Consider the following 24,194-nt stretch of genomic DNA (forward strand, 5'->3'; position numbering starts at 1 on the left):
TGTCAACCAGAGCGGGTTAGCAGAGTAGCTCATTAACTGTCAAGTCACAGCTGCTGGCTAAGAGGCTTGGCTTTCCTGAGCCTTTGACGTGATGCATCTCTATACCCAGCTCATCAGGATAAGAGGCTAATAAATGGTTTAAAGTTGAAAGTCATCTGTTCCTCTAGAAAGATATCCTAAGGTTAGAGGAGACTGAATTTTAATAGCCAGCTCTGTGGTTCTCCTGGAAATAGCAAATAACAAAATGAAATGATTTTAAGATGTTACAAACGTAAGATTCCAGGAATCAATCTTTCACAAAAATGGGACATACAGCTGGCTGCTCTCAAAAGCAGCAACAATAAATTGTGCCAGGTAGCTATTGCCCGCCTCTCTAGCTGGAGATGGGTAGTGGTTACTTCTGAATTATTTCCTGCCGAGAAATAATTCTAAGGATTCCAAGGTTTAAGTCACATCCCCCTACCCCGCGACCCCCAGATGCATCCCTTATCCAGGCACTTTCCTACAAGTGATTGCTTCTGATCTCCCAACTAGTCTGTGCAGCAGAATCATGCCCTTCCAACTAATGAAGACGCTGACTCTTGAACTTGATGAACGGACACATTCAGTTAGAATACATAAGCTCTAGGATCTCAGTACTAGGATATCTGACCTCATCTGCTGTGTTCCTTTCAGCCAATCATGATTTTTTTTTCCCCCTGGACATATCTCCTAGCTGGTCAGGGAGCTTTTATCCATTTCCAACTACCCAACCAACAAAAGATGAATAATTTATCAGGTCAGCTATATTTTTTCTCATCAGAGCCCTTTTGTGGCTTTCCCTGAGCATCTACATGCACTGCTCCCAGCTGCTAGAGCTCTTCGTGTTCTACCTTAGCCCAAGTAAATCAAGCTTTTCCTTGTAAGGTTTCTATTCCATGCTGACCAAGGGATGCCCTCGGGAATCTAGACTCTGAACACAATGCTAGATTTTTCTGTTCTAAAAGGGCCAGTGAGCCTCTTGGAACAAAACACTCTGGGCAAGGATAGGGTCCGACAAAGTTCAGTTCAATTTTAACTATTCATTAGTTCACGCTGCAATTGCTTCTAACGCTCCTGAGAACAGAAGCTTTAACAGGAGGCTGAGGGGTTCGCCATGATTCACGCTGAGCCTTGTTTTTTATTTCTAAGCAAGTTTATCCCCATGTCTGAACAATGTCCTCGAGGCAAAGATCTGAAACCTAATGCTTGTGTTTTCAATTCTGATACATGTGAAAAGCCTTAGCAGCAGAGCCAACTCTGCTCACTTAGGAGGCACAGTTGCCTTAAACTCTATCTTGAGCATGTCATGGCAAATGACAGCCAGCCCCAGAAGCAGTTCCTAAGCCCTGGCAGCCTCCCTATGGCTCGGCCTCTTGCCTGATGGCCTTAAAGACCAAAATGACACCTACTTCTCAGAGATAGTTCTTATTTTCCCACAAATCACTAGGCACTTGGGTTTATTCTTACAGATGCCACTGGGATAGCCCTGTTCCTTTAAACCTGACAGTCCAAGGAATGCTGGTTTCAAGGACAATCCTATACTATCTGTGTAACCCAGTACGACCCTATGGAGCCTTCCCAGAACAGACGCCCCCACTATGTCCTTCACCTGCCTCTTCTGTGTAGAAAACCTGTAGCCTCCTAGGCCTTCCCTGAGTTCCATAAAGTACATTTAATCAGAGAAGCAGGAAAATGCAGAATGAAATGCAAACAGTCAAGCAAGACAAAATAATAATGGTTTAGCCATTCAACAAAGACCAGACCTTTCGTTCCTCCTCAAGGGCTATAGATAATACCCTGGGCCATGTCTTTTGAGCTGTTTTGCAGCTAGCAGGAGCCCCAGCAGGTGGAAGAAGTTAACTATATGCTGCCCACAAGACTGACCTGCCCACAAGACCGACCTGTTGGAACCAGAAGGTTGATGATGCTGACTCCAAATTACATCACCACCACCCAATCAGGAGAATGTCCATGAGCTGATCACACACCCCACAACCCCCCTCCCTCACCCTGTCTTTTAAAACCTCTCCCTGAAAGCCTTTAGGAGCTCTGGTCATTTAAAACATTAGCTGCCCAGACTCCTTGCTTGATGCCCTACAATAAAAGCAGCACTTTCCTTCCCCACAACCCAGAGTCAGTAGACTGGCTTTGCTGGAGGCCTGGGCAAGGGGATCCAAGTTTGGTTTGATAACATCTGTGGGGCTGGAAGAGAAAAAAAAAAAGGTATGGCTTTCCCAATGCATTCTTCCCTCCCAAAAGGAAGCCATCTCAGCTTCTGCCACTCAAAAGCGTGGGTTTCGAGATGAAGGGGGTAGGAAACGCAGCTGATGCTCTTTGGTCAGGGGAGTCTCCTTGGCTGAGGAGAGAATTGGATGGGCAACTGCCTCCTGCTGCTCCCTGGCAAGCATGTGGCCCCCTAGGCTGGATAAAGCGGGGGGGCTCCATCATGGGCTAGTCAGAGCTTAGATGGTGGCTCTGAGTCTGAACACCTCAGGGGCTGACTTGGCCTCCAGAATAAAGTCACAACCCAGGAAGCATCACAGTTTTGAAAATCCACAGGGGATTAAGGGCTACTTTCCCAATTCCTCCTAGAGCACCTCTGCAGCTTTCATTTCACATCATACCAAAGAGGAAAGAGCCAGACCGTTCTTCAAATTCTCCAGATTCAACCAAGCCACAGGCAGCTGATGGACACCTAGTGACTGTCAACTCTGCCCTTGGCCCTTTCCCCTTGGCAGCACCAAGTCAGCCAACCTGGCAGAGGATGTTCCAGTATCTGGACTTAGGCCTGCCTGCTGGTTACTTGTGGCACATGCCCTGCTCCACACCTGCCTCTGCTCTCTGGCTCCTAGGTCTGCTCGGGCCTGGCTCTTCCCAATTCCCTCTGCAACTTACTGACCTCCATAACCCTCAGGCCTTGGCGGGGAAAATGTCCTGAACACAATCCCCATGTGTGTGTGTGGGAGAGAGAGAGAGAGAGAGAGAGAGAGAGAGAGAGAGAGAGAGAGAGAGAGAGAGAGAGCATTAGGTTCCCTATACCACCATGCATCCTGCAACACCAGCTGGGTGTCCTACCAATTCAACTCAAACCTGACATTTTTTTGCCTGGAGGTAGTGTCAGACCACATGTTAAGGGGTCAGTCTTACAATACTATCCCCCCGCACCCCACCATTTCAGACGCAGGTTGTCACCCACGCATTTGGCCAACCAGCTCCAGATCAGAGGTTCCAGCAGCCCATGCCTTGGGTTTGCCCCATTCGCTAGAGGGGCTCACAGAACTTACCAGCTCTCTGGTTTATTATCCAAGGATATAACTCAGGAGCAGCCTGATGGAAGAGACTCTTTGGGGGCAGGTACGTGGGAAGGGCGCAGGGCACCACTCTTCCAGCATCTCCATGGGCTCACTGACCCGGAAGCTCTCCAAGACCTGTCCTTTTGGGTTTTATGGAGGCTTCCTTCCACAGGTACCACTGATTTAGTCATTGGCCATGGGTGAGGGATTTCACCTGCAACTTCCTGCCCCTCCCTGGAAGTCAGGGGTGGGACTGAAACTTCCAACCCTTCAATCCCAGGGTTGGCTCCACTGGCAACCAGCCCCCATCCTTAAGTGCCTCCAGAAGGCACCTCATTCACATAACAAAAGACATCTTTATCCCTCTCTACTTAAGAAATTTCAAGGGTTTTAGAGCTCTGTGCCAGCAACTGGGACCAAGACCAAATACATACTTATTATAAATCACAGTGGTCCTCCTCACTTCAGGGGTCACACACGTCTCTGGGTAAGAGGCACACCCTTCACCCACCCTCTGGACCCGTGGGAATCTGGGGTCAGGCTCACTGTCTTTCAGGAAGGATGACAAGCTGTAACTCACCGAACGCCCACTGCACTGAGCACCAACAGTGTGGATTTTATTTCACCATTCCAGGGAATGCAGTGGTTTGACCCTGCAAAGATCCTCAAACAAAAAGAACCTGTGCTTCATCTAAGGGGAAGAAAAAGACTGGCCCTGGGTTAGATCGTTTTCAAGGTGATTCTCCCCGGAGCAGATCGTGGTGGAGGAAGAGGTCCCGCGGGCACCTCTCCAAGGACCAGGACATCAGGGAGACAGAGTGACCCCCAGGGAGCTACCTCAGCTGTAAATGAACATCCTGCAGATAACAGAATATTCTACAACCTATTAATAAACACATTTGATCACAACAGAGACAAGCAAAGATGACAGAAAAAGATGAATGATCCCCCGGCCAGGGCTAGACTTAAGGGAAGCTATTAATATTTCTGAAGAGAGATAGGGGTAGATCCTTGACAGAAGTGAGAGATCAAAAACGGAGAAATCGGGCGCCCTAGAACACTGCCTAACAAGCCTGCCTAAGGGGCGTGTGAGTCTAGGGGACCCCACTGCTGACTTCTCATTTCTACTGCTCAGAGCTCAGACTCTATAAAGGTGAACAGCGACTTGTAGAGAAGGGACAGGATGCAAATTGAGTTCTCTCCCAGGAAAAGATAAGCTCAAAGGCTTTGCTTTTATTTCCCTATAAGTCATCGAGCAGCTTTCATTTTAACTTGGAAATCTCTTTCCAGCTTTCTCTTTTTTTTCCCCTCCGTGGACTGAAATATATATAAATTCTTCATGCCCCCTCTGAACAAGCTTTGTCATTCCACTGCTTGTGGCAATGCTGGATCCTTAACCCACTGAGCGAGGCCAGGGATCAAACCCACATCTTCACAGACACTCTGTGGGGTTCTTAACCCCCTGAGCCACAATAGGAAGTTCTGATTTTTGCTTTTTGCATTTTTTTTTTTTTTTTTTTGGTCTTTTTGCCTTTTCTAGGACCGCTCCCGCGGCATCCGGAGGTTCCCAAGCTAGGGGTCGAATTGGAGTTGTAGCCGCTGGCCTAACCAGAGCCACAGCAACACGGGATACGAGCCATGTCTGCGACCCACACCACAGCTCACGGCAACACCGGATCCTTAACCCACTGAGCAAGGCAAGGGATTGAACCTGAAACCTCATGGTTCTTAGTCGGAGTCACCAACCACTGCACCACGACGGGAACTCCCTGCTTTTTACATTTTTGAAAAGTAGGTTTTAACAGAATCATAAGACAAGGGAAGCTGATGGAAACAATCCATTTTGAAGACTGCCAGGGCTGGAAGTCACTACTCATATAAAACATACAACCTAAACTTCACCCTTTGTTATATAGCTCCACGTTCCCCTGACAACGTTTGACTCTCAGCTGCCCCTGGTTTTAGAGAGAGACTTAGACTGATGGAGTGACTAGTAATTAGACACAGGTCCCTCTGTCTTTGTAAACAGATTCTGGCTTATACCTCCATCTCTGGAGGCTCTAAGGTCGCTGCCTGAATCTTTTTTTTTTTTTTTTTTTTTTTTTTGTCTTTCTAGGGCCGCACCCATGGCATCTGGAGATGCCCAGGCGAGGGTTGAATCAGAGCTGCATCTGTCAGCCTATGCCACAGCCACAGCAACACTGGATCTGAGCCTCATCTTCGACCTACACCACAGCTCATGGCAACGCCGGATCCTTAACCTACCGAGCGAGGCCAGAGATGGAACCTGAATCCTCATGGATCCTAGTCAGGTTTGTTGCCGCTGAGCCACGATGAGAACTTCTGCCGGAATCTTTTTTAAGGCTGGGATCTGGAAGCAATGTCACTTTCTGGGTTTCTGATACTGTGCCACTGAAGTAAGATTCAATGGTGACTTCATCAGGGAAAACGCTATTTGAGACGTCTCTTCCTCTCATACTGGGTGGTCCTGCCCCTTCTTTGCCAAGTGTGGAAACTGTGGTTCAGAGCAGTGATGTCGCTAATGCCTGTCAGACTGTGACCAAACCTCCCTCTGCCTGACAGCTCATCTGATCTTAGGCACCAACTGCAAACATCTGATGAAAACATAGGTGCCAAAAAAAGAAAGAGATTTCCACTTCATAGTTCCTCCTAGGGTTGAGCCTGTTTCTGATGTGGGGAGAATGCTGCAAATGAAGTGGGCATTGGAGTTCCCATCATGGCTCTGTGGTTAATGGATACGACTAGGAACAATGAGACTGCAGGTTCAATCCCTGGCCTCGCTCAGTGGGTTAAGGATCCGGCGTTGCCGTGAGCTGTGGTGTAGGTTGCAGACGTGGCTTGGATCCCGCATTGCTGTGGCTCTGGCGTAGGCCGGTGGCTACAGCTCCGATTAGACCCCTAGCCTGGGAACCTCCATATGCTGCAGGAGTGGCCCTAGAAAAGGCAAAAAGACAAAAAAAAAAAAGAAGTGGGCATTAAATGCCAAAAATGACACGCCTTCCAAGCAGTAAAACAACTTTATCATATCAGAAAGAACAAAGGTCCACTCTCAAAGCCATCAAATATAGTGAAATTGCAAAGTCAACTTGGCTAGGAGAAGGGCTGATATTAGAAAACACAGCTACAGGAGGAGTTCCCGTCATGGCTCAGCAGTCACGAACCTGACCAGTATCCATGAGGACAAGGGTTTGATCCCTGGCTTCGCTCAGTGGGTTAAGGATCTGGTGTTGCCGTGAGCTGTGGTGTAGGTCATAGATGTGGCTTGGAACCCAAGTTGCTGAGGCTGTAGTGTAAGCTGGCAGCTGTAGCTCTGATTCGACTCCCTATCCTGGGAACTTCCATATGCTGCAGGTGTGACCCTAAAAAGACAAAAAGAAAAAAGAAAAGAAAACATAGCTACAAGAAATAATGGGGTTCCTTGTGAGTGATTCGAATGTTCAAGGGTCATGCCATCAGGAGCCATAAATAAAAGAAGATGCTCATAAATAATTTTAAAAAGCTTTCTGTAAAAAAATTAAGTAAAAACAGCTGCATACAGGGAATATGATTTTATTGAAAAACACAAAGGATAGGACAAAAGGAAATGACTTTTTTTTAAAAGTCCAAATGCTCTGAATGTGGAGAGTTCTCTACTCTACTGAAAAAAAAAAAAGTTTGCCTTAAAGTTCGCAAAGGGAAGTGAAGCTAAATTCATCTCAGAAATAGATGAAGTGGATGCAAAGAATATTTAAACTTCAGAAAGAAAAGAGGGGTTATCAATGAAGTGTAGCTAAGACCACAGGCTCCTTATCTGCAAAGAGAAAAAAAATCTGTGATAAGCCATAGTACAAACCAGAATTCATTTTAAAGATAAAACTCAGAGGCTCCAGGGCCAAAGATGCAACCTCATTTCTGCTTTCCTCTGCCACCCAGCTGTTGCCTCTGATTTCATGACCAGAATAATTACCTCCTGCTGGCAGAACCTAAGGGAGGGATTCTCAGTGTTTAGGGCACAGAAGACTCTGTTAAGAGATTGCTCACATTCTTGTCCCCCTACTCCCAGAAAATGCTGACAGGGTAAGTCTGGGTTGGGTTTAGGAACCTGCCTTTTAATAGCATCCACTCAATGGGATGATGATAAAGGCCATCAGAGGTTCACAAGCTCTAAGGCTACAGTCACCCAACTTTTGGTTGAGACCAATTAAATATCTTGAAATCAGCCTAATGCGACAGCATTTGCAAAGAAACAGAACAGAAAACATTGGAGTATACCCCATGCAATACATTTTTTGGATTCACTTATACCCATGAGTGCGGGCGTATGTGTGTACTGAGTTGCAAGGTAAAATGTATTTTGGACGGTGTCTTAGCCAAGAAAGTTTGAGAGGCAGAGGCCCCTGGAGACATGAGTATCACTTCCCTGTGACCCCTCACTGTCCTCCCCGCAACTCTCATCTAAGTACCAAATCTCCACTCCAGCGCCTGCATCTTCCTCTGCCCACACGGCCAAAAGAGGGAAGTGAGGCTGTGCTCCTCTGTTTGTCCCCAAGTATCAAGAAGGACAATTAGCCTTTTGAGATCAGGAAAGAGTGTCGGCAGCTTGAAGGAAGACCTGCTGGGAGGGGGCAGAGACTCAGACACGGGAGATGATGTGAGATGCACGAAAACCACGTGGACTCTCACCCAAGCTGGGCTTTTTGGAAGGTCTCAAGGAAGAAAAGGGATGGGCGAGGAGGACTGGGTGGAAAATGAGGGGCCAGACACTGGGGAGTACGTTGAAACTCAAGAAATCGGAGAATAAGCCCACACTTTACTCTTTCACTATGAGAAGACGATGTCAGTAACCCATCCTCATCAGGAGATGAAGCTGTTTTTGCTTTTTGTTTGCTCTCCCCCGGAATGGGGCTGGATCCTGGGCCCATTCATTCCTACCCTCTCGATGCAGCTTCTAGTGACAGGAAGAGTTTGGAGGGACTGGCTTGGACACAGAAAGAGCCACGCCTTGTTCCCATGGAGACGGCTCTCACCACGTGGGACACAGCCGCGAGAAAGATGGCAACTGGAAACTGACACCAGGCGTGTTCAGAATGGTGTGCTATTGACCCTTGCCAGCCTCTCTACTCTAGTCTCTGCAGCCCCGTGGGAATTCCGTCATGAGGTCTATTTAGAAAAGTCTACCCAAGGGGCTCAGGGAACTGAAAATCAGCCCTCATCCCATGTGCCAAGCTGTGTGGTCTGGCTCAGGGTGATTTTCAACTTGAGGAACGGATACATTTCATTTCTTTGGTCCCCTCTCCACCACCCGCCCCCCCCAAAGACGCCGTTTCCTTAATTCTAGGAAGGTTTCCTACAGGCTAGCAGCACCCCAGCGGGATGATAATCCCATTCCATCCACAAGGCACTGTGCTTTCTCATGGTGTCAGGTAATCTTCAGCGTTCAGAGGACGCCCCCAAGCTAGGCACCAGCACAATCACCTGTCTTTGCTCTGAGTAAAGGGACTCTGCTCATGACCATCTCTCCTCTCAAGCAGGTCAGAACTGGACAGTGTCTTTAACAACAAACATGTGGATGCCCCAGCTGGGGAACTGAATTCACTTAAAAAAGAAAAGATACCTAAGCTATGAGCATAAACTGCTCCCAGGATTCCATATCCTCTGCAAAATTTTCCCTTAACGAGATCATTTGGGATGTCTTAAAATGCCCAGGACACCATCTACTTCTGAGCGTCTTATTCTCTTCGGCATCAATTCAAAAGAAGAGTGAAGCCATAGGGGAAATGCACTAACTGCCACCACTGAGGGGAAATGACTCAGGTGATGGAGGAAAGAAGCGTCCTATTTACTAGGTCAAGCGGGGTCCGTGATCTGTGACCCCTCAAGTCATACACTGCCACACAAGTGTTTGAAGCCAGGGATCAAACCCAAATCCTCACAAATATTATGTTGCGGTTTTTTTTTTTTTTTTTTTGGCTTTTCTAGGGCCGCTCCCGTGGCATATAGAGGTTCCCAGGCTAGGGGTCTAATCGGAGCTGTAGCTGCCAGCCTACGCCAGAGCCACAGCAACACCAGATCCGAACCGAGTCTGCGACTTATACTACAGCTCATGGAATGCCTGATCCTTAACCCACTGAGGGAGGCCGGGGATTGAGCCCTCAACCTAGTGGTTCCTAGTCGGATTTGTTAACCACTGATCCACAACGGGAACTCCTACCATGTTGTGTTCTTAACCCATTGTGTTTCTGTGCTTCCGAATGTCTTCCCATCCTCCACATTCCTGCGGAGTCAACACCTACATCTAGGAAGCCTTCCAAGTTCCTCAATAGTGGGTTAGGGTCCCCTCCCATCCCCTAAGGCAGCCTAGTCTTGTGTGAATCATAAGGAATTCCACTATCTTCCTACTGTTTCTGGACTGTCTCCCCATTAGACTATGTGCTCCCAGGATAGGGAGTTCACAATTCTTTTCTTTTTTTCTTTCTTTCTTTCTTTCTTTCTTTCTTTCTTTCTTTCTTTCTTTCTTTCTTTCTTTCTCTTTCTTTCTTTCTTTCTTTCTTTCTTTCTTTCTTTCTTTCTTTCTTTCTTCTTTCTTTCTTTCTTTCTTTCTTTCTTTCTTTCTTTCTTTCTTTCTTTCCTTCTTTCTTTCCTTCTTTCTTTCTTTCTTTCTTTCTTTCTTTCTTTCTTTCTCTTTCTTTCTTTCTTTCTTTCTTTCTTTCTTTCTTTCTTTCTTTCTTTCTTTCTTTCCTTCTTTCTTTCCTTCTTTCTTTCTTTCTCTTTCTCTCTTTCTTTCTCTCTTTCAGGGCCACACCTACAGCATATGGAAGTAACTGGGCTAGGGGTAGAATTGGAGCCACAGCTGCTGGCCCACATCATAGCCACGGCAATGCGGGATCCTCAACCTACTGAGTGACGGTGGGGATTGAACCCACATTCTCATGGATGCTAGTTGGCTTCATAACTGCTGAGCCTCAATGGGAGTGCCCACAATACATTAAGTAATGTATGTAGTCTGTGTACTGCATGAATGAATGAGGAATGAAAGAATGAACCCAGGATTGGAACACAGAGTTCAGAACCCAACTTTCCATACAATCCTTTATTTCACCATGTCCTTTTTTGGCTGCTCAATAAATAGCTACTATTTTTTTTTTTTTTTTTTTGGCTGCACCTGAGGCATATGCAAGTTCCCAGGCCAGGGTTCAAATTTGAGCTGCAGCTACGACCTGCACCAGATCTTTAACCCACTATGCCATAGCAAGAACTCCATAAAGAGATACTTTTTAATAGGCAGTTAGAGAGAACGACGTCTTTAGAGGAAAAAGGGAGTCGCTGGCCTATTACCTTCCCTCAACCTGACATTTATTTGCTCTTGTGGATAAGACAAATAACTCATTCCTAGTCAACAGATTATTAACTACAGCGAAGGTCTTGGCTCCCAAGAAAAATGGGCTGAGATTGTTATTATCTGTACATCCTTACATATTAATAGCGACAACAAGCATTAGAGTTTGACAAAAGAAAACAAGAGAAACCTCCCTTTCACTGCTTTCCCTGGCCCAGGCTTCCACAGACTCTGTCACCTACATATGCCTTATTAAACTCTGCCAGCAACTCAAATTCAGTTCTGTTTGCAATCATGGGTTTTCTTCCAAGAAGTACAGTGAAGCAATTATCATAGCAGAGATGGAACATAACCAGGGCTTACCCTCTCCTGACCCAAGACATCCGAATCATGTCTCCAAGGGAACTTCAAGTCCCCTGAATAATATACCCATCTACTGAGAAGTCTGTAATTGATGATTAAGCTTCCAACACCACTGAAATCCCTTTTCACTGAAGCTAGCAATGAATGACATTTAGAAAATCCTTCCCCTTTGCAATGAAGTTGGAATAACCGATCGATTCATTAAAGCACCGTGTGACCCTGGAACCTCAAACTTCTGTGAGAAGATTTCAGCCAGAAATACATTTTGGATCAACCCCCTGTTTGAAAGCCCATGTTTCCCATTTTATGAGATCACCGCTCAAAGATCTTGTTTTGAGAACAGTATCTCTGATGATCTGCCTTACTGCTCTGGCCTCTCCCCTGGGCTGAGCCCACAGTAGGATGTCACGATCAGGCTTGCACCAGGACGCCCACGGTGTGCCCAATGCCTGCGAAATGTGACCCCAAGGGAAGAAAAGAAAGCTTCCTGACCTTGTGCAGCTCCACAGGCGTTGGGGACATGATCTCCTTTATTTCTTGTTTCATTTTCCTCAGGGTGACAGACTTCCTGCCCACATCTGAGGGCAGAGTGTTGCTCCGAGTGGTTTGGCTATAGTGTGGCCGTGAGCTGCTCCGTTCCTGGAAGCTGGCCTGTCGCCCCAGCTGACTGCGAGGTGTAGGGGCCTCGTGATTCAAACTCATCGTACTCCCCGACATGATTGTTGCCTGTGGCATTGACAATTTTCAGAAACAATTAAACCACGGACTAAGAAAAGGGTTCGGTTGCTCAACATTAAGCACATTCCTCCTTCTGCCCAGTCAAAATACGGCCTCTTCAGGGCATAACCAAAGGCTGGAGAATGGACATAGTAATTGCACAAGGGAAGTCTGAGAAAATGTTTTGCAAGTGACATTTATAAGGCACATCTCAAATCCAATTTAAGTACTTAAGCCGTTGAGTTTATTTAATCAAATACCACCCCTGGCAGGTTTGAGGCAAACTGAAAAGCTCTAACATCTGCTTACTACAAACTACATTTTAAGCATTAACTTTCCACTGAGTGGGCTCTAAAGATGGGGTTCATGAGGCAACCTTTAATATAGCTTACAGAAATGAATGAAGAACTTCTCGGTGGGTTGAGGCTGTGGATACACAGGTGACAGCTTCTTCTATGCTGCCTACCCAGCTCTGGCATATTGTCCTTCCTGTGACCACGTGACCTGCCTGAGACGCTTGGGGATCAGCTAGGTCTCCACATCGTTTGGCACAGGTCCATGTTCCTTCGAAATGGCCTTTATGTAAGACTGCTTTGAGGAATAGTCATTCATCATGCTACTGGATTCAACCCTTTGCTCAAAAGCAGTGAGACTTGGATTGGATTTTACCAGTGAATTGAGAAGTTTGTTCAGTTTCCATATATTCCCTCCATAATACATGAGGAATGGCAAGGTCAGATCTCAAAAATGACCGAGAATCAGAAGTGGAAGTGAAGGAGCATTTGAAACTAAAATCATGTTGGGGATGTTCATTTCTCATGGTTAGAGGATGCTAACATTCTGAAAATATGCCTGGGGCCAGCTCCATGTTCTTTGATATGATGGTTAGATAATGGGATGCCAGCATCGGTGAATCTGCCTGAAATCATGGGAACAGAAAACAAATTCCATCTCCTACGTGACTGGCTACACCATATCTAGTGATTTATATTAATACTGATGCTAAAAGTAATGAAAGTGTCATTTGTTGAGTTCTTTGAATGCATTCACCTATTTAAGCATCATGCCAATTTTATGAGGCAAGTGCTGATTTTCTTCCTAATTTACAAGTGAGGAAACTGAGGCACAAAGAGGTGTAATAATTACACCTCCTCCTTTCAGTTAAGGAAAGGGATGCTTGGATAAAGGAAGCAACTTGCCCAAGAGTCTGGGATTACAACCCAGCAATCTGTCTTCAGAACTGTTATGTTCGACTTCCAGGCTGTACTGATTCTCAGTCAAATATGAGGCTGTAACATATAAAACTGACCTTTTAGTAAATGGAAAAAAAAAAACCCACCTTATTTGTCCAGTGTGGATTATTCATATTATGGTTTATTTCAGATAAATCCCTTTTAAACTGAAACTTTTCTATTACTAGCTTCGTGGTAACATGGGGCATCCTTTTACCTTATGGTACTTAACTCACATATATCATTTCTTTGTTTAATCTACTCTAGCCAACAGTATCTGATGAGTGTTTTCTCTCCCTGATGACCATCCACTTTTTTTTACCTATTTGGACTAGTTATTGGCTTTGTTAACAAATTTATACTCATTTTTCATGGGATTAGCAGGAAACACGTTGGAAGTAGAAGAACTGCTACAGCTGAGAGACAACAGTTCTGCTTTGATAATCCTTAGTCACAACAGGAGTTATATAAGCTGATCTGGAAAGAGTTCTGATGGAAGCAAGGACATCTTATCAGTAGGTTTCCAGATCAAGTTTTCAAAGGATGGATTGATTGCTTTGTTTAAAGTAAACAGAATGAGTGACATCTCTGAAGGAATACTGACATTAAAACACAAACAGAAAAACTAAAATAAAAAAGTTTAGGAGTTCCTGTTGTGGCGCAGTGGTTAACGAATCCGACCAGGAACCATGAGGTTTCAGGTTTTAAACTTTTTAAAAAAGTTTAAAAAACTATTTGATGTTTTCTAGGATTTATTTTTGCTTCCAGAGTATGCATCACCTGTTTTCATTTTGTGCAACTCATAACTATACTTTTTGAAAATTATCAGTGAGATAACTGGTATGCATACAACTTAGAAGGAGTATGTTTTGTTTTGTTTTGTTTTTTTGTCTTTTTGCTATTTCTTGGGCCACTCCCACGGCATATGGAGGTTCCCAGGCTAGGGGTCGAATCGGAGCTGTAGCCACCGGCCTATGCCAGAGCCACAGCAGCGCATGATCCGAGCCACATCTGCAACCTACACCACAGCTCACGGCAACGCCGGATCCTTAACCCACTGAGCAAGGGCAGGGACCAAACCCGCAACCTCATGGTTCCTAGTCGGATTCGTTAACCACTGCGCCACGACGGGAACTCCTAGAAGGAGTATGTTTAAGAGTTTTCTACATGACATTTAGTTAAATCTTCTTCCGTGTTATACTAAGCAAAAAATAGTTAAGACAGTATGTATTCATTACTCAAAAAAGCAGAAAAAAGAATTCCTATTGAACATTGATTAAGTGCCGTGTTCTGTGTTAAGCGCCATATAAGAATTAGTCATTATAATCCCCATATTTTAAAGAAGAAATAGCTGATAAGAGAGATTAAGTAACTTGTCCAAAGTCATAGTCTGAGTTTTTCAGTGCTAAAATTGAACCTAAATTATTGCTAGCAATGGGGAAAATGATTAGTATAATTATCATTTTATTTCAATTTTAATCACTTTCCATCTTAGCTCGTCTTCTATATTTGTTATAGTTACAGTATGCTTTAACTTTTATACTGGATATAAATTTCATATGCAGGAACCTAGCTGCAATAATATTTTTTGCAGAGTAGCATTTACAATTAAGGGATCAAAGTTCATTGAAACAAATGAATGAATGGACTTTGTTCCCAAAGTGTGAATAAGATTCTAAGGATGTGTCGATCATTCTTCCTAGTTGAAAACTTTAATTTCTCTTTGGCTTATAAGTTCAAGCAACTTTTTTCTGGATGTATAATTTCAAGGGCCACACCTGCCTGAAGTGATGCTAGAGAAAATCTATTGGCTGCTGCAACATAACTTCTGTGCTGATGGATATCATTTTCATTAGGTAACTCAATCTCTGGGTGAAAACAATCTCAGTGTATTAATTTTCACATGATCTTCATCTTACCTAATGGAAAAGAAACTATGAGAAGAATAACTGCTTCTTCAAAAGAGAAGTATTTCAAAATGCCAAGTGAAAAAGACATATGAGCCAAAACACGCTTTTAAAAGCAGAAATAGGTTCAAAAATTGGAAATTGATATCCTTCTTCAGTTTGGGCCTCTTCTGCAGAGCATTCTCCATACAGGAAGCAGTAAAAGTTTAAATAAGCCAGCTGATACTTAAGCATTCTACTTTTTTTGAAAGTCGCAGGAAAAGAAATCAAACTGCTAACATCTTGAGTCATTTATATTTTAAAGGATTATCCATCTCCAGGTCCTTTAACTGTGCTCTGAAGCTGAAGTTCATGCCAGGTAATACCATGATGTTTACAAATTCAAACTAATAGTTTTCTTTATAATTCTCTTTGCAGATTCACAAACATTAGACTCACATAAAATATCCACACATGCAATTGAGAAGCAAAATAATATCAAGATGAGTCATCATTTTTAGAATTGCAAGAGTCCACCCAGTTAGGCCATTCACATTCCTTATGGTGACTTGGGGACCTCATACGACATCAAAATAAAAATGAGACTTTTGCTACTTTTTTTTTTTTTTTTTTAAACAGCTCAGAAAATTTAAAAGAACATAAAAGGAAACAGTCCGGGACTTCCCAGACCAAAGCGTGACTACCGTCAGCAAATTTATGGGTTTGATTAAAGAACTCACCAGGAGTTCAGCTATTATACTCCATCTCTCTGCAGCTCCTTGAATTCACATCAAGTTAACACAGAATCAGGATTTGCAATTAACATCAATGTACTGTGGAATATTTTGACTGCTTATCAGACTGGCCTTTATTTTTTAAATTTAAATTTTTTTTTCTTTTTTTTTTTTTTTTTTTTTTTACCAGCTGCATTGTCGTCTACTTTTAGGGCACAATGACATGAAAGAAAAATTTCCTCTTATGTTCCTCTTCACGATCAAATTAACGTCTCTACCAGGTACAAAAGAAAACATGCCAAAGAAACCTTTCGAAAGCAAATAAGAGAATGAGAGACACCACTGCTGGGAAACTTAGCTGGCCCCTAGCGATCCCGTGGCAAACAGGTACAGTCAGGGTTAGCAGGGAGCAATGGCAGAAGCCACAGGTCAGTCAGCTTGGGGTGGGGTGGAAATGGGGAAATCAATACTTTCAACTGCATTGGGTCAAATCAAATCACTGTCTGGAAGGCAAGGGGGCAGGGAAGGCAGCTGCACAAGCAAAAAGATAAACAGAAAGGGTAGCTACCAAGAGAGTCATGTTTCTCAAAGACACACGCCTGTCAGCTTTCTCCTGTGGAAAGGGGTTAAAGCTTTTAAATGAACTGGTGTGATCAATGCAAACTCAAAAGGACCAAAAGAAAACGAAACAAAAATGAATGTAGAAACAAGAAAAGTTAAGTAGCAGGACTGAGGCTACCTCGAGTTCTCTCAGGATTCCTGACTGTCCACAGGTTTCCAAATCCTCCAGCGCTTGGGACCAGAAGTTCTCCTCTTGCTCGGCCTCTGTGCTGTCGGGAGCCCCTGCAAAACTGCTGTCAAAGAGCACAGGCTGCGTTAAGAACTTGCCAGACATATTTTTTCCCCCATATCCAGAATCTCTCTCATCTCACACACACACAATAGAGATTCATTTTGGAGCTGGCTCTGCTCCACCTGTGGCTTCCAAGACAGGCCAGTTCCAGTGGAAGGAAGCTTTAGGGAACTCAGTGTTGCAAAGACCATGCAGTGTCTGCAAGGACCATTGTCTTTCTCATGGAATTTCAGAGAAGTCACGGCTACTGCTGAATGGGACTCTTTCAGCTGCTCTATCTACAGGGAAAAGAGAAACAGCCCTCTTCTTTGAGAGAGAAAAATATGTTTTCCCCGCTCCTTCTAAACATCATTATAGATCAGTTAAGTGCTATGGATAGGGATGGAGTAGGCACAGGCAGTTGTAGAAGACCCAATAAGGGACCACAGAGTGAGAGGGAAACCTAGGGGACTTTGGGAGATCACTGTAAGCTAATAACATCTCGAGACGACCACGAGAACAAGGTAGGCTTGTGTCACTAGTGGAGACTTGAGATAAGCCTCAAGTCATTGGGTAGGGGATGGGGTGAGCCTGCATTCAGATTCAGAGTTTGAGGACCACCCTTCTGCTGATTTGAATACACTCCTTACCGGATACTAAGGAGGGGCTCCTACTTGAAGAAAGAGGAAGAGGCAGTCTTTTCAGTTCCCAACTCCCCTGGGATGATGAAACTGTAGCCCACCGGATCCTGGGGGCAGAGCCTCCTTGCCTGCCCGCTTGCATCTCTCGAGAGTGTCCTATCCTAATAAATCTATTTCTTGTCTATCACTTTGTCTCTTGCTGAATTCCTCCTGTGCGGAGGCATGGAGAACCTGAACCTCAGTGAGTCCAGACACCAGGTGACTGATTCTAATTTAAAACTGCGGGTTCAAGTCCCAACCTGGGTTCTGGCTAGGCTTAGGCTATTAGTGCTGTCAGTTTCAGCTATCACTTTTTATGGTCTTAAAATACTTCGGTAAGGAGCAAACTGCTAAAATAGACCTCTCAGTTAAAAACATGGGACTCCCAATTTAAAAAAAAAATTTTTTTTTTGTCTTTTTAGGGCTGCACCCATGGCATATGGAAGTTTCCAGGCTAGGGGTTGAATTGGAGCTGTAGTCACCAGCCTACGCCACAGCAACGCCAGATCTGAGCCGTGTCTGTGACCTACACCACAGCTCACAGCAATGCCACATCTTTAACCCACTGAGTGAGGTCAGGGATCGAACCCGAATCCTCATGAATACCAGTCGGGCTCATTACCACTGAGGCACAACAACTCCAAAAAAAAAAAATTTTTTTTTTAATGTAAGTTAATGTGAAACTACCTTTAAACGAAAGAAGAGGAAATTAATCATAGAGTGAGGACACAGTTTACAGACGATTTTCCCCATGTGCAACTGTGGTTTTCTTTCTTTTATCTTTTTTTTCTTTATACAGCTACACCTGCAGCATATGGAAGTTCCCAGGCCAGGAGTCGAATCGGAACCGCAGATGCCACAGCAACATGGGATCTGAGCTGCAGCTGGGACCTACACCTCAGCTTGTGGCAACATCTGATCCTTAACCCACTGAGTGAGGCCAGGGATTGAACCCACGCCCTCCTGGATACTAGCCAGGTTCTTAACCCACTGAGCCACAAGAGGAATTCCCTACTGTTGCTTTCTTTAGGGGAAGCTGAGCTCTTTCCCTTCTGTGTGGGTGTTGGCTCTGGCCGGGCAGGCCTGAGTCCTAGAACCCCGCCACTGGGCTGGGATGGATAGTTAAAGCGGCTTCATGCGGGGCTCCCAATGCCACCGGCAGGGGCTGCTGGAAGCAGAGAAGTTCATATCTGGCCCAAAGGACGCAGGAGCAGGTGGGACAGGGCAGCAGCTGGTAAAAACCTTACCCACTGACTGTGGATCGGTCCCAGTCTTCATTACTCAGCCCCACATCTGGGTAAGTCTGGCTTCGCGGCTTGGTGACCGGGGACAAACTGCCCCTCTGTTTGGGGCTCCTCCAGTCATAGGTATTGAAGTTGTAACCTGAGGCCTGAAAGCCAGTGCCTGAAACAAAAACAAGGCATTAGATTCCATTTTCGTAACTAGTCTTTTTCTTGAGGTTTCCATTAGTTTGTTTGAGGAGGCTGACTTTTACTGAATTCGGGATCATAATTAAGTCTTATGAAAGACACATGCACACCTATTATCCCAACTGATTCTAACAGCCCTAAGGTAAGACCCTTAGACTTAAGCAGGAAAGCCCAGCGCTGGGCCTGTGCTTATATGGCTCTCGTATCCTCTGTTCAGTTGAGAAATCTGCTCAGCTGGGGATGTATCCAGACCTGTATCCACCCCTTCCTAGAGCAAGCTCTAGAAAATCAAAACCCTGACTTTCCTGCCCAGACACCCTGAGTCCACCTCCAGAGTGTGCGAGGGCTTCTAATCCAAGTCTGTCCTTTTTTCTTTTTATGGCTGCACTCATGCTATACAAAAATTCCCATGCTAGGGGTCAAATGGGTGCTGCAGCTGCCAGGCCACACTGCAGCCATGGCAACACTGGTCCTAGCTGCTTCTGCAACCTATACTCCAGCTTGTGGCAACCCCGGATCCTTAACCACTGAGTGAGGCCAGGGATCCAACCTGTATCCTCACGGATGCTATGTCTGGTTCTTAACTCACTGAGCCACAATGGCAACTTCCCAGGTCTGTCCTTCTGAGAGTGGAACCTGCCACCAGATGTGTGTTCCAGGCCCAAGGAGTGGCCAAAGGTGCTGGTTGCATAGGTGTGGACCGTGCATGGCTAAGCTGGCTGGGGCCCACAGACAGCCGAGATGGGCCTGAGGATCACTTCAGCCACTGAGAAATTACACTGCTAGGGAGCAAAGGGGTCAAACAACTACAGCAACAGCAATAACTGCAATTGACTATGCACCCAGAACTTCATTAAGTGCTTAATTTGTATCACCTTATTTATTCTTCATAATGGCCTTTGCAGGAGGGTACCATTCATTATTTGCATTCAAGTACCTAGGGGTATCTGCAAAATTTCCTGAAGGTTCCAGACCTAATTTCAGGAAAATCAATCTTTAGCTTCTAAAGTTCCACACTTAACATCTTCCCCAAATCAGCCCCGCTGAGAAAATTCTGGGGGCCTGAGATTTGTTTTTCTGCGCCTTTACAAATGGAAGACGTATTTCTTGTTCATCTCAAATGTTTGAAGGATCTTGGCCCTGGGATATAAAAACCCCCAGGCACCAAATCAAGGGATAACTAGGGAAAGACTCCTTCCTGAAGGAAGGGCTCGGGGGTGGAGGCTGTTTCCGCCAGGCACAGACTCATCCATCGATCTCTGTATCTCAGAATCAGAATTCAGAAAGGAGAGGAGGGGGCGTGCATTATGATGTTTATTCGCATGGCAAAATGAAGGCCGACATCCTGACAGGGAGTGAACTCTGATTAGTTTGAGGGGGGACGGTGGGGAATAGTTTTGACAATCAGGTTACATAATGGACATTTTCCACGAGTCTGGGCTAAATCTCTGCCTCCACATTTTGACAAAAATATATTTAAAGCCTAATTACCACAGACTGGAAATGACAGTTTGGGCAAGTATTAACCATTTGGGGAGAAAAAAGTTAAGATGACAACTTTAAGTGTGTGGTGGGGTCTGCAGTGCTTCAAAATTCTTTGGGGTAGGGGGTTCAAATGGAGGAGCGGGGGCTGCTTGGCAAGTCTGATGCCATGGTTTGTGCTATAACTACCATGCATGGCTTCACCTACCATTTCAGGTTGTGACCCATTGTGTATATGTGTGTGTGTGTGTTTCCATGTGTGGACTGGGTTGCAATATAAGATGTATTTCTCACTGTGTTTAAAAACACATAATATAGCAAATAGGCCCAGGGCCCTAATTTCACATACAATTAAATGAACCAACCGCATAAAATGATGGTCTCTCTGCCACCCCTTGCTTCACCTTCCCCATCCACTTTCCCTTTGTTTGGTCCTAAAATGCCATTCTCACTATCAGTTAGAATCCAGAGAAAGCAGAATGTCCAAAGATAATGTAATCTGATCAAAAGCATCTGATCTCCACATTGCAGGGTAAAGCCCACAGTTGCATCACAGCGATACGCTATGAACCTCCTGTTTTAGGAAACCAAGGACCCGATGTTCTTGGCAGAGAGAAGATATTTATAGGTCAGCATCTCATTCTCCCTCTTCTTCTCCCTCTTCTTCTTCTTCTTCTTCTTCTGGCTGCAGCGTGCAGCGGCTTGATATGAGATCTCAATTCCCAGACTAGGGATTGAACCCTGGCCATTGTGGTGCAAGGGCTAAATCCTAACCACTAGACCACCAGGGAACTCCCACTATCTCCCTTCCTTTCTTGTGTAAGTGCAGGGTGAGGCTTTGGGAAGGAGTCTTGTGTGGGGAATGTGCAGCCTCCCATCAACACTGCTGAATTACAGGAACACATGAGTCTCCTCTTGAAGGGGAGTGACTGGGCAACACTGCACTTCTCTGGGCTCCTTTTGACAGGCCATCATTCTCTCCTTCTGAACCAAATAAACTAACTCCCCTCCCCATATGCGAAATCTCATTTTGTGTGTGTGTGATTCAAAAGAGTTAGGGGAAGCCCAGGCTCACTTCCTTTAACTGGCTTTAAACTTGCTAAGAGCCCAATGCTGAGTGCTGGTGCCCATGAGGGCGTCCCTTTCTGACAGCACTCGCCCATATGACCATTCACTTCCCCTGGGCAATCCCAACATGCTTTTGTTGTTGTTGTTTTTGTCTTTTGTCTTTTTAGGCTGCACCTGTGCAGCATATGGAGATTCCTAGGCTAGGGGTCGAATCGGAGCTGTAGCCGCCAGCCTACACCACAGCCACAGCAGCCCAGATCTGAGCTGTGTCTACCACCTACACCACAGCTCATGGCAACGCCAGATCCTTAACCCAATGAGTCAGGCCAGAGATCGAACCCGCGTCCTCGTGGATACTAGTTGGGTTCGCTAACCACCGAGCCATAATGGGAACCCCCCCAACATATTTAAATGGTGCAGATTGACTTTCTGATTTTCCTTCCAGCTATTGTGAGTAGTTCTTGGTGACCGGGCCAGAGGGTGAGGGTGGGCTTGAGTGGATGTGTAGCATCTCTACTGGGAAAATGCCCGTCCCCACCCCCCAAAAGGCATGACTGTCCATACCATGGTTTGTCTTAATAAGCACTATTTTTTTGGCCACATCTAAGGCATGTGGAAATTCCTGGGCCAAGGAATGAACTCATGTCACAGAAGTGACTTGAGCCATGGCAGTGACAACACCAGATCCTTAAGCACTAGGCTACCAGGGAACTCCTTAAGAAGCACTATTAAGTAATTATCACAACAAAGCAGGGCATGAAAAAGGGGTACAATTCAAATATTTTGGGGTTAGGCAAGAACTCAGAAGACCTGGGTCTGGCCCATGTTATCCTAGCACAGGGACTGAAGTAGGAAAAGACCTAGGTTCAAATTTCAGCTTTGCTACTTCCTTCCTCTGCAGGCTTGGCAAACTCACTTCTGTGTGAAATAGAGATAATTACACGTGCTTTGCCATGTTGCTATGAGAATCAAGGAGAATAATACTCACAAGCATAAGGAGGTATTACTCTCTTTCTTTTGGTCACATCCATGCATAAATTCCCAGGCCAGGGATCAAACTTGTGTCACAACAGCAATCCACACCACAGCAGTGACAACACCAGATCCTTAACTCACTGCATCACCAGTGAAATCACATTACTTTTTAAAAATCTTTTTAGGGCCATACCCAGGGCATATGGAAGTTCCCAGGCTAGGGGTTGAATTGGAGCTGTAGCCACCGGCCTACACCACAGCCACAGCAACGCCAGATCCGAGCTGTGTCTGCGACCTACACCACAGCTCACGGAAACGCTGGATCCTTAACCCACTGAGCGAGGCCAGGGATCAAACATGCGTCCTCATGGATGCTAGTCAGATTCGTAACTGCTGAGCCACGATGGGAAGTCCAACTCGCATTACTTTGATTATTCACTAAGCCCCTCAATTTATCAAGATTTCAGTCTCCTTATTATAAAACAGGGGTGGTGGGAAGGGAAGAAATCAGCACAACTAATTCAGTAAATGTTCTAGCGCCTCTAAGACCAGCCAGGTACTACAGGAGGAGCTGAAATGCAAAGAGAGTAAAACTAGGTTCCCCTCCTGCACTGTTGGTGGGAATGTAAACTGGTACAGCCACTATGGAGAACAGTTTGGAGATACCTTAGAAATCTATACATAGAACTTCCATATGACCCTGCAATCCCACTCTTGGGCATATATCCGGACAAAGCTCTACTTAAGAGACACATGCACCCGCATGTTCATTGCAGCACTATTCACAATAGCCAGGACATGGAAACAACCCAAATGTCCATCAACAGATGATTGAATTCAGAAGATGTGGTATATATACACAATGGAATACTACTCAGCCATAAAAAGAATGACATCATGCCATTTGCAGCAACATGGATGGAACTAGAGAATCTCATACTGAGTGAAATGAGCCAGAAAGACAAAGACAAATACCATATGATATCACTTATAACTGGAATCTAATATCCAGCACAAATGAACATCTCCTCAGAAAAGAAAATCATGGACTTGGAGAAAAGACTTGTGGCTGCCTGATGGGAGAGAGAGGGAGTGGGAGGGATCGGGAGCTTGGGCTTATCAGATACAACTTAGAATAGATTTACAAGGAGATCCTGCTGAATAGCATTGAGAACTTTGTCTGGATACTCATGTTGCAACAGAACAAAGGGTGGGGAAAAAACTGTAATTGTAATGTATACATGTAAGGATAACTTGATCCCCTTGCTGTACAGTGGGAAAATAAATAAGTAAATAAATAAATAAATTTTATCACACACAGAAAACAAACAAACAAACAAACAAAACTCCACCTAGAAAGCTCACCATCACCAGCAGAGACCTTGTCACCTTTGGACGACCCCAGTCCCATGGAAATCAACCTGCCTGCACGGAAAAAAAAAAAAAAAAAAAATCTAGGTTCCCGCGCTCAAAAACCGCAGTTTAGTATCTGTCTGGGAGAAAGAGCTGGAGAAATGGCACAGATAGAAAATGAGAGGTCTGATAGCATGTGAGAGGTGTTATCCTTTCAGTCTGAACACACAAATAGAAAAGAACAGAGGTCTACCTGGGGGTTGAGACAAAGTCATGAAAGGTGAGAGTGGAAAAGGGACAGCCAGCTGGGACGAGAGGACAAGCTGGCACTTAGCCGTAGAAGAACTGGGTAGGCAGTGTGGGCCTGGCGGGAGGCACTGGGAAAGGCGATCAAGATCAGCCACCCCTGCCCCGCAGCCCAGGTGATTTGGGTTAGGCCTGAACCCAGAAGATCTGGGTCTGGTCCCTTTGAATGGCCATGGTCACGATCAGCCCCACCCCTGGCCTCAGGTTCTGTCGGGAGGGAAGAGTGGTCCAGGGGTATTGTGGTCGTTCTTACCATCTGTACTTATTCCTCCCCAGAGGAGAGCAGTGATTTCCCTAATTATCCAGTTCTGGGAAAGAGAGCTAAATATACGCTCAGTCCCTTCTTGCGTCTCTCTGGACCCATTCTCCCCCGCTGCTGCTGCCCCGCCTATATGTCCTAGCCTCTCTTGAAATTAAATGTTAATTTTTAGTGTCTTAATCTGATTTTTATGTATTGTCTCCATATGCACCCACAGCATATGGAGG

General features: G+C 45.2%; 1 protein-coding gene across 50 annotated transcripts in view; it reads right to left on the reverse strand.

Annotated features, from left to right (window-relative positions):
• The window catches only part of GRIP1 (glutamate receptor interacting protein 1), a 766,103-nt gene that overhangs the window by 15,486 nt on the left and 726,423 nt on the right, over positions 1-24,194 (reverse strand). For 8 of the 50 annotated variants that reach the window (XM_084956280.1, XM_084956279.1, XM_084956263.1 and 5 more), the window contains 4 exons: positions 23,415-23,474; positions 18,342-18,498; positions 16,322-16,433; positions 11,506-11,739 (listed from right to left, as the gene is read on the reverse strand). In XM_084956280.1, the coding sequence (XP_084812406.1) occupies positions 11,506-11,739; positions 16,322-16,433; positions 18,342-18,498; positions 23,415-23,474 (563 nt within the window). Of the gene's footprint in view, positions 1-11,505; positions 11,740-16,150; positions 16,196-16,321; positions 16,437-18,341; positions 18,499-23,414; positions 23,475-24,194 lie in introns of all 50 variants that reach the window. The other 42 variants (XM_084956278.1, XM_084956277.1, XM_084956261.1 and 39 more) reach the window with 7 other exon arrangements.

This window comes from Sus scrofa, chromosome 5, assembly GCF_054392235.1.
Source record: "Sus scrofa isolate SSC_HxYL_T2T_F1_AM1 chromosome 5, Sscrofa_HxYL_maternal_Yorkshire_Landrace_v2.0, whole genome shotgun sequence".
In the NCBI taxonomy this organism is placed as follows: Eukaryota; Metazoa; Chordata; class Mammalia; order Artiodactyla; family Suidae; genus Sus; species Sus scrofa.